Source organism: Zootoca vivipara, chromosome 14 (genome assembly GCF_963506605.1).
Source record: "Zootoca vivipara chromosome 14, rZooViv1.1, whole genome shotgun sequence".
Lineage (NCBI taxonomy): Eukaryota > Metazoa > Chordata > Lepidosauria > Squamata > Lacertidae > Zootoca > Zootoca vivipara.
The window spans coordinates 21,691,476-21,705,338 of NC_083289.1; the positions used below are offsets into that span (position 1 = coordinate 21,691,476).

Below are 13,863 nucleotides of genomic sequence, written 5' to 3' on the forward strand. Positions count from 1 at the left end.
GATAGGCCTTTGCAGCTGTTTAGTTATTTATTAACCAGTCACCTTACTGGTAATTTATATTTTTGTTTGTACAGACGTACCTTGGTTCTCGAACGGAATCCGCTCCGGAAGTCCGTTCGTCTTCCGAAAACATTCAAAAACCAGGGCGCAGATTCCAATTGGCTGCAGGAGCTTCCTGCACTCAATCGGAAGCCGCGTCGGACATTCAGCTTCCAAAGAACATTCACAAACCGGAACACTCACTTCCGGGTTTGCGGCATTCGGGAGCCAAAACATACGAGTACCAAGGCGTTCGACAACCAAGGTACGACTGTATTCTTTTAAATGGTGTTTTCTAGTTTCACCTTGAAAACTGCCCCAATACTTTGCAATGTGGCGGCATAGAGACACATTTATAAATACTCAGCGCTGCAAAACTAGATTGGTGGTTTCACGCCTGTGTGTTTTTCTCTCTTCTCTTTCCAGTTTTGAGCTGATGCGCATGTGCTGGCAGTACAATCCCAAGATGAGACCCTCCTTCCTGGAGATCATCGGGAGCATAAAGGATGAACTGGACCCAGCCTTCAAAGAGGTCTCCTTCTTCTACAGCGACGAGAACAAGCCGCCCGACACGGAGGAGCTTGATTTAGAGACAGAGAACATGGAGAGCATTCCTTTGGATCCTTCCTCGACCCTCCAACCTTCTGACAAACACTCAGGACATAAAGCTGAGAACGGCCCCGGCGTGGTGGTCCTGCGGGCCAGCTTTGAGGAGAGGCAGCCGTACGCGCACATGAACGGGGGGCGCAAGAATGAGCGAGCCTTGCCTTTGCCTCAGTCTTCGGCCTGCTGACCTTTCAGAACCAGGTTTTTTTTGTTTTGTTGTTGTTGCGAAATCGTGCATCTGCACAAGCATCGGGAGAGGGGTGGGCGAGAGAGAGCAAGCAAAGCAAGCAAGAAAAATAACAATATATTCAAAAGCCTACTGTACCTCAGTGGATCTTCAGAACTGTCATAGCTGCACACAGGAGAATCCTCTCTTCAGTTTAAAAGTTGAAATAGCATTTCTCTATTTTTTTTCTTTTTTCTTTTCAATATGCAAGCAGAAGATTGTTTCAAAGCAAAAAACAAAACTCTGAATGTGGGGCACACACTCAGCCTTCTAAAACTCTTTGACAGTAACAATAGCAAATGAAAACTTGAGAATCTGATGTGTGTATCCCCCTTTCCTTCCTTTCTGCTTCATAATGGGAAACATATCTGCGTGAAGTTCAACTGTACGGCACTTTTCTTCCTTTTTTAAAGAATCACATCAAGAGAAAAATGGCAGGCCAGCAGAAGCACTCTCTCTCTCTCTTCCCCCTGTTCCTCCCTCCCTCCTTCTCTCTCTCTCTCTGTCTCTCTCTGTTCCCCCTCGCAAGCACCTGCTTAACACTTTAGATTGTTACAAAAGCAAAGCAGGAGTTCAAGAAGGGCAGGGGGAAGGACTGGATTTTTTTATATTATTCCTTAATCTTTTTAGGATCACCTTAGAGATAAAAAGAAAGGCCATTATTTGTCCAAGGTTGTAAACTGTTTTCAATGCTGCCAAATTTTGCCAAAAAAAACCCCACAAAATGAACTTTATTTTAGGGGTGTTTGTTTTTGGGTAGGCATCGAGGGGGCAAAATAATCACATGTTCCCTTAAAATGAAACGCAGACCAATACACTCCAATCATACACTGGCATTATTTAAAGAAAAAAGAAAAAAGATCAGATTGTCTAGATTTGATTTTTTTTTTACTGGACAAAAAAAATGATTTTTTAAAACGCAGTTGAGAACCTAAAGGAGAGGGTAGAGGTGAAATAAATTACCTCCCCTTATATGAATTCTGGACAAAACTGGCACTGGTTAGCCAAATCGGGGGGGGGGGGTGGGGCGGAGATGAATTTTGTGTAAAAATTCAACAGCACTACGAAAAGGAAATAGACAGTAAAAAAGAAGGAATTTCCATGAGTTGTTCCTGCTGTTCCGTGGCAGGCTTGCGAGAAAATACTTAAGAGAAACACACACACACAAAATGGAGAAGAATAGCCAATTAAACGGATTCAAGCATCCAACACTGTTGACCTTTTTTCTCTCTGTTATTAAGACTTCAAAGGGTCTTGCAGTTCTATGTTAGACCATGGATCATTTGCATACACATTGTCTTTTGGTGTCACTTTTATAACTTTTTTACAGTTCAGATGCTCATCTATATGTCTGTACAGAAAAAAAAAGCTGCTATTTTTTTTGTTCTTTATCTTTGTGGATTTAATCTATGAGAAATCTTCAGGTCTACCCCCTTTTTTTCCTCTTGCCACCCCCTCCCTCCCCATTCCCAAAAAAGTTTCTAAATGCTTTGTACTATAATGTGTAACTTCTCTTTTTCGCCAACCCCCCCCCCCCCACTTTCCCAGGACGTGATACCTGAAACATGATTTGCCATCAACTGTTAATGCCTTTTATAAATACGTTTCTGTTTCCTCCCCCCTGTCTTCCTCTCTCTCAAATCTCTCTGTTTCCCCACCCCTTTTCTGTTAGTTAGTTTAACAGTATCTATAGGCTGTTTGGGCGGGCCTGAGTGGGGGGAGATATATTTCTGGTAGCGTGACTTCTGCGTCCTGCCTAAATATGTATCCTCCTCTCCCTTTTTTTAACCGTCTCCTCCTTTTCCTCGCCCTTTGCCCATAATACAGCACCCATGTCTGTTACAGTGCAAGGTATGATGCAAGCTCAGGTCAGGAAAACAAGTTAACTATTTAGTACATTCTTATTCAGTGTTCATATTCATATTGGTGTATTGATAGCCTCGCCCCCATTTTCCTTTTGCCTTTGTTTTGTTTTTGGTTGTCTCTCTCAAACAACCACACACATAAAGAAGTACATGCATATGTATTTTAAATGTTGGGTGCAACAGCTGTTGAGCTGCCAATACCAGGTTTGGGGGTCATTTAAGAAAACAACAGATTGATTGGTTTTTAACCCTTTCATCCTACGAACAGCACGTCTCTTTCAGTTCTCAGCGTGGGCAACTTTGTACAAGGTCACGAAACCTCTGCGTTTGTTTTTCTTTCTTTTCTTTTTTTAAAAAGTAAGCTCTGGTGGCGAAAAAACAAGGGTTGCTGATAGTTCCAGCTTGCAGAAAATGGTGGGTGGTTAAAAATGGAGGCAAGCCGCAAGAGGTCTTGAGCATTTGGGGGCCACTGTTTATATGTGAGCCAGTGGTTCCCTTGCAGCAGCTATGAATATCTGCATAAGTTCAGACCAAACTCCCCAAACAAAGCGAGGAGCAATCTGTTAGCTGAGTTGCATATGTAGAGGAACAAGGAGCCTGCAGTTTGCAAAATCAAGGTGCCTTAACACTCGTTAATTCACCTGTACTTAACTGCATGGAAGTTCTGTATTAGCACTGATCCAACCAAAGTCTGACAGCAAAAAAAGAAGGGTTGTTCTGGGATGGAAATGTTGAAATATTTCATTTTGGGAGGGAGGGGGTGTTTGACTGAGAACAAAGAATTAAAATATAATTGCTAGATGTGACTGGAGATAATGATATGTTTGTAGTGCTTCCCCTCCCTCATTTGTGTAGCTTCAGTCCCATTATTTTCTTTTTCACCTATCCCATAGTTAGCTATACCCCCCCCCCTTTATAAAAAGAAAAGAAAAAGAAAAAAAGGTATTCTATGTAGGATTTTTTTATTTATTTTTGTGCTATCAGTTTAAATCACTGTAGAGACGCCCCATAATAAATTTTAAATACTGAGATAAGGGTTTTTGAGTTATGACAAGGGGACAGTTTTTTATTTTATTTTTCTTATTTTTTCAAACATTTATCTACCTCACTCTTATTTTTTGTGTGTGTATATATATATATATATATATAAATATATATAAATATACATCTCTCAGCAGCCAACAGTATACTGTTGATATACCGGTAACCTCATTCATTGTACAAACCACATCCTCCAGGTTTTGGAGAGGAGAGGTCACTACCAAATCAAAAAGGTCACCTAAAAACATTTGTAGCTGCTGGTTTAAAAAACACCGTTTATGCTTTCACTTGATGCTGTGTTGAGAGTTGAAAATCATTGTCAGAAGTCATTTGAGCTGAACTCAATAGCTGCTCTTAAAACCTGTTGTTGAAATGAATGGGCAGGGGGGGGGGGAACCTCACTGGAATATGCCCATGTCATCGAAAAGAATGGCATAGTGAAGCACAACAGACCCAGGTCATCCTGGCTGAGAACTAGTGGCTCTCTGGGGTTTAAGAAAATGACAACTGTTAATACATTTATCATGCACCAGTTGTGTACTGAATTTGGATGGTTGCTCTGCTGTGGACGGATAAAGAGTCCAAGCAGATGCATGTCTTTCAGATGCCCCAAGCACCCACAAAAAAAGACTGCTAGAGCAAAGTGGTACCTACATAATAATGATGAAGTGTAGTAGGTTCCGTTCTTTGACTAAAACAGACAGTGAAATGTGTTGTCCTCAAACCAAGAACCCACTCAATGTACACTTTAGGAACTTTGGTGGAGAAGAGTGGGAGCTGCTTCTGTTCAACAGGAGCACTGAGGCATGTTTCATTCTGTGCAGATGGACCATCTTGAAATCCTTTCCCCACACCTCCAAAACTCTGCTATAGGTGTGGATTCTGACCATCCCGTTGTCAGATTTGTCACAGCTTCATCTTATCAGTAAGATTTTTATATTCTGTTTACCTGATTCTGGAGGTTGTTCCTGCTGTGGCATCTGATTGTGTTAGTTGACTATTTTTGGAATTATAGAGCCTCTTAGATACATGGCCCGTGGTTGTCGCCTTGAGAGAGCATGACTATCTAGTTCCTGCACTTGGCCTTGGGATGAGTGGGAGGTGGGGAGGAATCTGGAACGCCTGGTATGCCAGGCTTCCCCTGGCTTAATCCCTTGGTTTTGCCCTTTTCTTCTTGGTGACCCTTTGTGGTAGTGGTGGTGGCCTCTGTTCTCTTGCACATATTAAATCTCCACAACCGTGGGGATCCTCACTCAGTCCTTTCAGCTGGCTAAGAGGGTTTTGTTTAAAACTGTCCAAGTTATTATTATTTTTTTATTGTATGTAGGTGGTTTTGAAATATTAGGAGAGAACACTAACAATGTAGTGCCCATCTAAAAAACACATTTCAGAAGCATTCAAGTGTAAGGCAGTCATGTGACTAAGCAAGTGGGCCCATGTGATACGTCAGCCCATCTGGACCAAACCACCTCGACTCTACCATTGCATTCTGCACTCACAACATTTTTAATAATTCCATTTTGGTTTCCACAGTTCTTTGTATTGGGATTTGTGTGCGTGTGTACATGTGTGTTTCCCAGATCATATAATATACCTGGCTTTTCCCATACAGTTGTTTATGCATGTCAAACAGAGAATTAATGTTGGCTTCATATTGGGCATGAGGCTGGGGTTTTCAGCAAGACTGCTGTCTTGCACGGGATGAAGAACTGATTTTAGATCTTGATGGGCTTGAATTAAAGATGTTTGGATTAACGTTGTAAAATAAAATAAAATCTACTCGTGTTCTTAATAGTAAACACAGAAGATCTTGGCTCCTTCAGTCACCAGATGTGACTAACCAACACAGATTGTCTTCATTGAAGGAAAAAAAGGAAGCTGAACTAACAGGTCCATTATGTATTTTGATGAGAACATAAGAATAACCTTGATGGATCAGACCAAGGATCCAACCAGTCTTAGCGTCCATTTTTCCACAGTGGCCAGCTAGATGTTTCTAAGCAGTCAACAAGCCAGGTATGAAGGCTGCAGCCCTTCTAGTTTATATCCTCCTGCAAGAGGGTTGTTGCATCTGGATCCAGATGTTCCATTTAACTTTCATGGCCATCAGCCATTATTAAGGCCTCTTGTCCTCCATGGAGCCTCCTTTTTAAATCCATATAAACCAGTGGCTATCCTTGTATCTTGTAGCAGCAAGTTCTGTGTTTTCTTTCATGTGTCCTGAACCTTCTATCATTGGGTGACCCAAAATCCAGTGTCAATGAGAAGAACTTTCTGTAACCCATTTTCTCTTCCTTGTGCATTTTTTTTAATAAAAGAAAATTTATCATCCCCGCCCCCCTTAATGTTTTATATTCTAAATTTTAAAGGCACCGAACTTCTTAGTTTTTCCTTTCTGGGAAAATGTTCCAACCCCATGGTTAGACCTTTTCCAACTTGTTGAGATGTGGTGAGCAGAATCATACCCAACATTTCAAGTGACTTTGCACCAATTGATTAGGTTATTTGCATGTTATTTTCAATAAATTTCCAAACAATCCCTAATTGGCTTATTTCATTGCCAGTGCACATTAATAGACACCACAACCTCCAGTATGTATTCTTGGAAACAACTTGATGGTTCAGATCCCATCAAAAGTGTATGTGTTAAGATTATTTTTTGGTCCAGTGTGCATCACAATTTCATTCCCCATGTTCTTCTTTGGCGCTTTTTACGGTCAGCATGAGTGTTCACTATCCCTTAATAAATTAAAAAGCATTAGTCCCAATACAGATCCTGTTGTTTATATTCCCCCATTGAGAGATTTCCCCATTATTCTGATTTTCTGCCTCCTGTTCTTTAATCTTCGTGATCCATAGGAGGAGTTGCCCTTTTATTCCATAACTGCTAAATTGATCCAGGAGTCTCTGATGAAGGATTTTGGCAAAATATTTTTTAGAAGTCAAGAGCAGTATAATATCTATTGGATTATCCTGATCTACATGGTTTTTGAATCTCTCAAAGAATTCTAAAATGTTGATGAGGCAGGATTTCAATTTGCAGAAGCCAATTTGCTGCTTCTGTTTAATAATTCTATCTTCAGTACACTATGCCAACTTTACTGGGATGGATGTTCAGTGAATGGACCTGTCTTTTTCCAGGTCCTCCTGGCTCACTTAAAAAAATATAATTGTTGGGATTTGTTTACTTTCTAATCCTCCAGTATGGAGGCCAGTTTGTATTGAAGCAACATGCAAAGTTTTAAGAGCAACAATTTCTCATTTGGAGTTTTCAAAGAACAGCATGTGACTTGTTAACTTCTAATCTCATAATTAGCCCCAGAATTTCATTTCAGGACAGTTCCATTTGATTTAGTGCCCACCCCCACCCACCCCCCAAAATGTGATTCATGTGCAAGTGTCTGTCGCTGAGTTCTTTTAGTGATGTGCAGGAGGTGGTTTGGTTTCAGAGGAAGGAATCTTGTATCGACACAAAAGTGTTGCATGCTTGGTTACTATTAAATCAGATGTTAACCTTGTTATGAAAAGAACTAGACACCAAAAGCAGAGCATGAGGTGGGGCTAATTTCCAGTTCATTTCTCCTCTTCTCCTTAAGAGAAGAGAAGTTAAGATTCTTTCACAGTTTAACACTGATGCTACTGTTGATACAGAAAATAAAAGAAATGCTCAGCCTTAAGACTAGTCAGGAGATGGAACTGCTTTTTAGATCTCTGGGAACCTGCTGCGGGTTGTTTACTACAATCCATGGCTGTATGAATGACACTCCTGTTGTTGATATAATGTTCTATATAGTTATATATTTTTTAAAAAAATTCCATTCCAGTAGTAGGTAACACATTCTTGTTATGCTCTTTTAATTTTGTTTTTTCAATGGTGTACTCTATCACTGGATAACAACGAGTGGATCTATTGGGGCTGCTGCGATAGTTGCATAGCCCAGCAATGAACTCTATATACTGCGACCCCACTCTTTTAAGCATAATTAAAAGAAAGAAAGAAATGTTGGCACAAAGAGAAATAACAAGAGAGCATGTCCATATATATGTGCCGACTCAATCGTTATGTTTAGGTTGAACCCTTCCCCCCCCCCCCCCGCGGGTGCTGAAGATACAGAACCAATGGGGTTGTATTCTAGAAGTCGCTGGCTATCATCTCAGTTTGGAAGACCAACTGGTTCTGAGTCGAGGCACTTAACTTTTCTTTTTAATAGGTTTTTTAAAAGAACTATAATGAGGTCTATCCAAACTGAAAGCAGAAAATATGCAAGACACTGTGAAATACAGGTATGGGGCAAAGATACTCATCTTCAGACACAGTTGGCCCGAAGTTCAGCCTAGTTTACAAAGCATGACAACATCCAACTAATTAATTTGTCCGTGCATAATTGAATTCCCGTCTCAATGTCTTTGCTGTGGAGTAAAGTACACTATGTAGAACTTCATTAAAGGTTCTGATAACAAGTTTACCCTCATCCAGAGCTCCATGATAACAAGTTTACCCTCATCCAGAGCTCCATGTGCACATGGAGTTCTGCACACCTGGCTTCCCTTTTCACCTTAATGGAAGGCAGCTCTGCTGAAGTAAATGGAGTAGCGCATGTGCTCTATGCACGTACTAGAGCAAGTGGAAGGGATTGCTGGACTGGGCCACCTGACCATAAATAAGTGTTGCACAAGTTCCAGATGGCTTTCATTAGATGTGCATGTGGAATGGGTGTGTACTTGTGTGTGGTTGTCATCTTTTACTTTTGTATCCTTTCTGTTGACTAGCAATCCATTAGCATTTTCAATAGAGCTCTTAAGTCCAGTAGATTACGGGTAGTCAGTTGACAAAGCTCTGGTTTACAAAACAAAACCCTTATTACATATTTCATTGCATTTTATAAGTACATAGAATGATTTTTATAGAAATGTTTGTAGTTTATAAATGCCTAAAATAATTTAAGGGCACTTTTCAGTGTGTGTGTGTGTGTGTGGATGTATGTCTAAGGTTTTCTTTTGTTTTCCTTTCCTTTTTAGGATACTGGTTTTTACTAGTTAGCTTTACAATATGCCAAAAAAGGATCCTGTACCAACTCTTAAATCATGGTTCATTTGTTACCCCAAATACACAGTAAACCCAGAATATGTTCTGTATCTTCAGTCACCTGGTCTTCCAGAGCCCTCTGGATGGGTGGGATCATCTTCAACTGGTCATTTCACTTATACTGTATGGGTGCAGGTTGGGATAAAACCTCATTGGTTAAGGAAACAGAACCATTGTTGCTGCTACGCAGTCTTTAGCTACAATCCTCAGTACGCTTCTTTGGAAGTAAATTACACTGAAATTCAGAGTAAATGCATCTCCAAGTAAACGTGTTTGGGATTGGAATTGTTTGTATTATTTAAGTACCTGCTTTATTGTTGCCTAGGTTGATTGAAGGATTTGACTGCATAGTATGATATTGTGGTGAAAAACCACTTTCAATACTTATCACTGAAAGAAAGACAACTTACGTTTACAGATTCCTTATCACTTCTATTCAAAGAAAAGGTGGCTTTGTATGCAGCCTGTACAATTTATGTAGATATTTAGCAACGTTAAATCTTTGTTTTAAATGACCATCAAAGGTCCCTATTTATTATTCTAATTATTTAAACAAGAATACCGAAGATCCAATTTCTGTACCCAAATTAAAACAGCTCCTTCTCCTCTTTACCCGAAGGGTTCTGGGTAGTTCTGTTGCCTTTTTTATTTTATTTTTTTCTGTTTTCTAAACCAGTGAGGTTTGAGAAGAAAGGACTGGCCAGAGTTGTTCTACCTCTGGAACAAAAAAGTTGAAAAAAAAACACAGAAACTAGAAAGTGCTATGGAACTGAATGCATTTGCAAACAACATTTTCCAAGTTACCTTGTTTAAAATAGAAAGTTTTTTTAAAAAAATAATAAAAAATAAAATAAAACAGTAATAACATGGCCAATTTATTACATAAAGACTTGCTATGTATAAATTATTCCTAAAGAAATTCCTGTGTTTATATTAAAATGAATCAGTAGATGATGAAAAAAATTCAAAATGTTTTTGTATATTCTGTTGTAAGAATTTATTCCTGTTGCGATATATTCTGGATTCTTTACATTATGAAAAAAAGAACCTTTTGTCTATTTTGAATGGCTGAAGCTAAGGCTCCTTTAGTTTCTCTTACTCTGCTTTTTTTTCTAGTAGTTACAGTACTACATAATTAAGTTAAATAAAAAGAATTCTGTATGCATTTTTGCGTACTGTGTATTGCCTTTTTTTTTTCAGGAATACAAGATACTTTTAAAAAATGCAGCCTCTTCTAATGAGATGCTCTCCAAATGATGATGATGATGAATTTCTGTTAAAGCTTCGTTTCTTTGGGGGGGGGGGTGTCCACCTTTTGGATAATTCTTAACAAAAGTATCTGCAGTAATGCATCTTTTAAAATTTAAGATTTTCCTCTTCAGAACCAGAGTTACAGAAAGATTTATTTATTTGCAAGGGGGGGATTCAGCTTTCCTTTATGTTTCTATGGTTTTCCATAGCCACTTAACATGTGCATGGTGTATTGTTACGGGTGCAATGAGAAACCAGCTCCTATCAGCCCAAGCCAGCTTGGCCAATGGTGAGGGATGATGGGAGTTGCAGTCCCAACAACATCTGGAGGGCCATAGGTTCCACATCCCTGCAGTATGGTCACAATACTCTCATGTACACATGCAGCACCTTTGTCCCAAAGTGGTTTTTTTTTCATTTCATCCCTGAGTATAAGCAGTGTGCACATTGAATCATGAAGGCATACGTTTGCACACACAGAACATTGGATTGCTTTGGTTATTTTTTTATAGGTATGACTGATGGTATTAAATTTTTCACAAAGATGAAAATGAACATACCTTGTAACTTTTGTGTGTAGGTTTTTTGGTTTACATTATCCCCTGTTTACATTGCTTTAAGATCTCTAAGATAACAGTCTGTAGGGCTCTTCCAATAAGTTCTGCTGTCACCCATTGGGATAGGGGAGGTACATGGATAAACGCTGCTCTTCCATTACCATAGTAAAGAGAGTTATAATAGATGTAATCACAAACGTACCTGCAGCATGGAGGAAAGGTATACTTAAAACTACACAATATGTATGCTTAATTATATACTTTTAACAGTTAACTCCATCTTGGTATTGAGGACTAGCTTTCAGACAACTCATCAGAAGAGGTAAGGTTGCTAACTACTTAAAAGCATCTCAGTACAGCAAACAATTTCAAGAATATTTGCACATCTGTGGTTTATCTAGCACCAGAAAATTTGCATTATAAAAATAGTATTATAATCACAGTAACCCAAATTCAGTGATGCATTAAGGCACAGAAGTGCCAGATACCATTCAATAAAAGATTCCCTACATCGTGGATGGAGAACCTTTGGCCCTCCAGATGTAGCTGGACTAAGATTCTCAATCCTGGCCATTGGCCATTCTGGCTGGGGACAATGGGAAGTCCAGTAACATCTGGAGGGCCACACGTTACCCACCCCTGTGCATTTAGGTTTGCTCCCAACTTTGAGACTAATGGAGAAGCTTCAAGAATCAGGTTCTCTGCATGCATGGGCCAAGGTGCTAACTTGAGAAAAAGCTGCATCAGATCCACCTTGTGGTTAAGTTGGGGTCCTAAAAGTTTAGATCATGTTCCATTAAGTATTGGCCGGTCTACACAGAAGATACTGTTTTCTCATATCTTTCCAAATTTTGATGTTTTTGTCTTTCGGGAATATTTCCTAGTTGAATCATGTCTCCCACAACTGACATGGTTTCTCAATACGGCAAGTAATTTACCTTCCTGCATCTCTGGAAAAAATTACATCCATCCCTTCCACCTGAACGTTTTTCCAGACACACTTCAAATTAATTGTAGAGTCTATTCTTTCCGGGCCTTCTAAGACACAACAACCTTTTTCTGGACAAAATCCACAAGCATCCTTTTCTTTATAGCCTTTGTTCTTCCCACACTGCTCCAGAATGATGATTGCTTTAGAAGTAGAAACCAGGCCAATATGAATCATAACCTGTAGGTTGCCCCAAAAGAGAGAAGTTGGGAAATAAGTTATGATATACAATATATAAGGAATCTGTGCCCTGGCCTTCTGTGAAATACAGACTTGCTATAAAGAACCTTGTCCCTGGAAATGTATGTTTCCACTGTGTTGGGGAGAAAGTTGTGGGTTTTTTTGTTTTTTTGTCTATTTATTTATTAATTCAAACTCTGTATGCTACTTTTTAGGGCCAGGCCCTCACAAAGTAGCATGCATGATATCAGACGCATTAAGGACATCAGATAGATATACAATTACTATGAAAAACACAAGTAATTAACACTCCTGAAGGGCAGCAGTGAAGAAAAAGTTTTTCTGAGCCCTGTTGCTGAAAAGATGAGATGTAAATTAATCAGAAGGAAGTTGAGTAAAGGGGAGGGGGGCTATGGGCAAGAAGGCAGAACACTGCATGTCTGCTAATGGGGGTATAGGTATATGGGTGAAAATTGTCCTGAAGGCAGAAATGGAGACCCTGTGGCCCTCCAGTTGTTGGACTACAACTCCTATCGCTTCTTCCTGTTGGCCATGCTGGCTGGGACTGGTGTGAGTTATTTTCACTTACTTGGGGCTGAAGGGTTGCCCATGCTTGACAGACAATTTCTCTTGCTTTTTTGTAAGCCACTGGCAGTTCCATGATGTGTAGGTCTACATCACTTCCAAGACCAATTCTGGCCAGTTCCTGTGTTGGAGTGAACAACCTAAGTTGTGTTAAAAATATTTGATGTTTCAGAGGAAGCTGTACAGCTGAACTTTGTGGCCCAACTTCTTCTAAACCCCATTTCTTAGATATGGCTGATCAGCATGCAGAAGGAGGAGATGGCCTAAGCAACCATGCATTCATCATCCTTTTTAAATGCGTAAGAGCCTTGTCTGATAGAGCAGAGCTGTTCTCAGCCTTTGAAGGTAGACATAACCATGCTTGTATAAGTTAGCGATGCAATGTTTAGGAATTCCAAATGCGTAACAGAGAAACCCGCTCACCTGGGACTGCGGGTGAGCAGCCGTTGTCACATGGCACAGCTGCAGTGGATCCAGGGAGGCCGCCATCTTCTGGCACAGCCAGGGGAGGAAACTGCTGGCACTGCCAACCTCCAGCTGCATCGGGCCCTTGGGTAAGGATGGGCAGTGCCCGCTCAGCCAATCAGAGCCAGGGGCTTGGGGGCTATGAGCAGCCCACCCCCAGCCTATTTAAGGGGGTGGCTAGGTGTTGGCCACCCTGTTGGCCAAATGTATGGGCCTCCAGGTGGTCTTGGAGGGTCATTGCTGGCTGGGACTGATGGGAGTTGCATTCCAAAAACCTATGGAGGGCCACAGGCTCCCCAACCTTGCCCTATGGGGAAGCTGCTGCCATTTCATCTTCCATGTTTCCACAATCTGTCTTTCCTGTGTACTAGCTACTAAAACTCTTGTCCAAGCTCTGTTGGCCCTGCCCCCCCCCAAAAAAACCTACTTCCTGTTTTGATGATTTAATGTGTGTCTTTTAAGGCACTTCCCAGGGACCTGTCCTTGTTTGGAAGGATCTGTATCTTCCTTTGCAAGTTGGAAGGTCCCAGTGTTTCATTTATTGCACAGAATCCAGGGTGGCACAGAAGGAGCCACAGACTTAAGATTTCCCTGGTACTGGTGTGTGAATGGGACAAGCTTGTTCTTGAAGGTCGGCTTCCTGAGTAAACTGTTACAATTTCCTTGTCAGCGGAAACATTGATTAGCTGTGCTCAATAAACTGTTTGACATAAACAAGCAAACAATTCTTGCAGGCGAAGTAAACACATTAGGAGAACACAGCCAGCTGTGTTTTTCCTGTGGCACGAATGGTCTTGGAGAGGCTCTTGCATCATCTTGCATAAGAATGCAGCATTGTGTGCCTGTTTTTTCCAAAAGTAGATCCATGCCAGCTTACAATTAGCATTTTATTTTCTCACACACATTTGAATTTCTTTGTGTTTAATGAGACACTCTTCTGTGACTGGTTAGGCCAGGGTCAGATGGCCGCATGT

The 13,863-nt window shown here is 40.5% G+C and overlaps 2 protein-coding genes across 3 annotated transcripts in view; one reads left to right on the forward strand and one right to left on the reverse strand.

The window, feature by feature from the left end:
- Positions 1-10,028, forward strand: part of IGF1R (insulin like growth factor 1 receptor) — a 195,289-nt gene extending 185,261 nt beyond the window's left edge. For both annotated transcript variants that reach the window (XM_035131059.2, XM_060282482.1), the window contains exon 21: positions 466-10,028. In XM_035131059.2, the coding sequence (XP_034986950.1) occupies positions 466-832 (367 nt within the window). In that variant the 3' untranslated portion in view covers positions 833-10,028. The remainder of the gene's footprint in view (positions 1-465) is intronic.
- A 676-nt stretch (positions 10,029-10,704) lies between these two features.
- Positions 10,705-12,967, reverse strand: PGPEP1L (pyroglutamyl-peptidase I like). The gene is made up of 4 exons (XM_035131736.1): positions 12,848-12,967; positions 12,429-12,545; positions 11,610-11,839; positions 10,705-10,873 (listed from the first exon to the last, which is right to left on the reverse strand). The coding sequence occupies exons 1-4, from the start codon at positions 12,965-12,967 to the stop codon at positions 10,705-10,707; spliced, it is 636 nt and encodes a 211-aa protein (XP_034987627.1).
- Between the last annotated feature and the right edge of the window lie 896 nt (positions 12,968-13,863).

What these genes read in the sequence shown, in the direction of transcription:
- PGPEP1L (XM_035131736.1), bottom strand. Translation starts at nt 12,967, where the DNA reads ATGCAGCTGGAGGTTGGCAGTGCCAGCAGTTTCCTCCCCTGGCTGTGC. An exon ending in CTGCTCACCCGCAGTCCCAG is followed by an intron (nt 12,546 to 12,847) that starts GTGAGCGGGTTT and finishes ACTCCAACACAG; the next exon opens with GAACTGGCCAGAATTGGTCT. An exon ending in TTTTCCAGAGATGCAGGAAG is followed by an intron (nt 10,874 to 11,609) that starts GTAAATTACTTG and finishes TCCATGCTGCAG; the next exon opens with GTACGTTTGTGATTACATCT.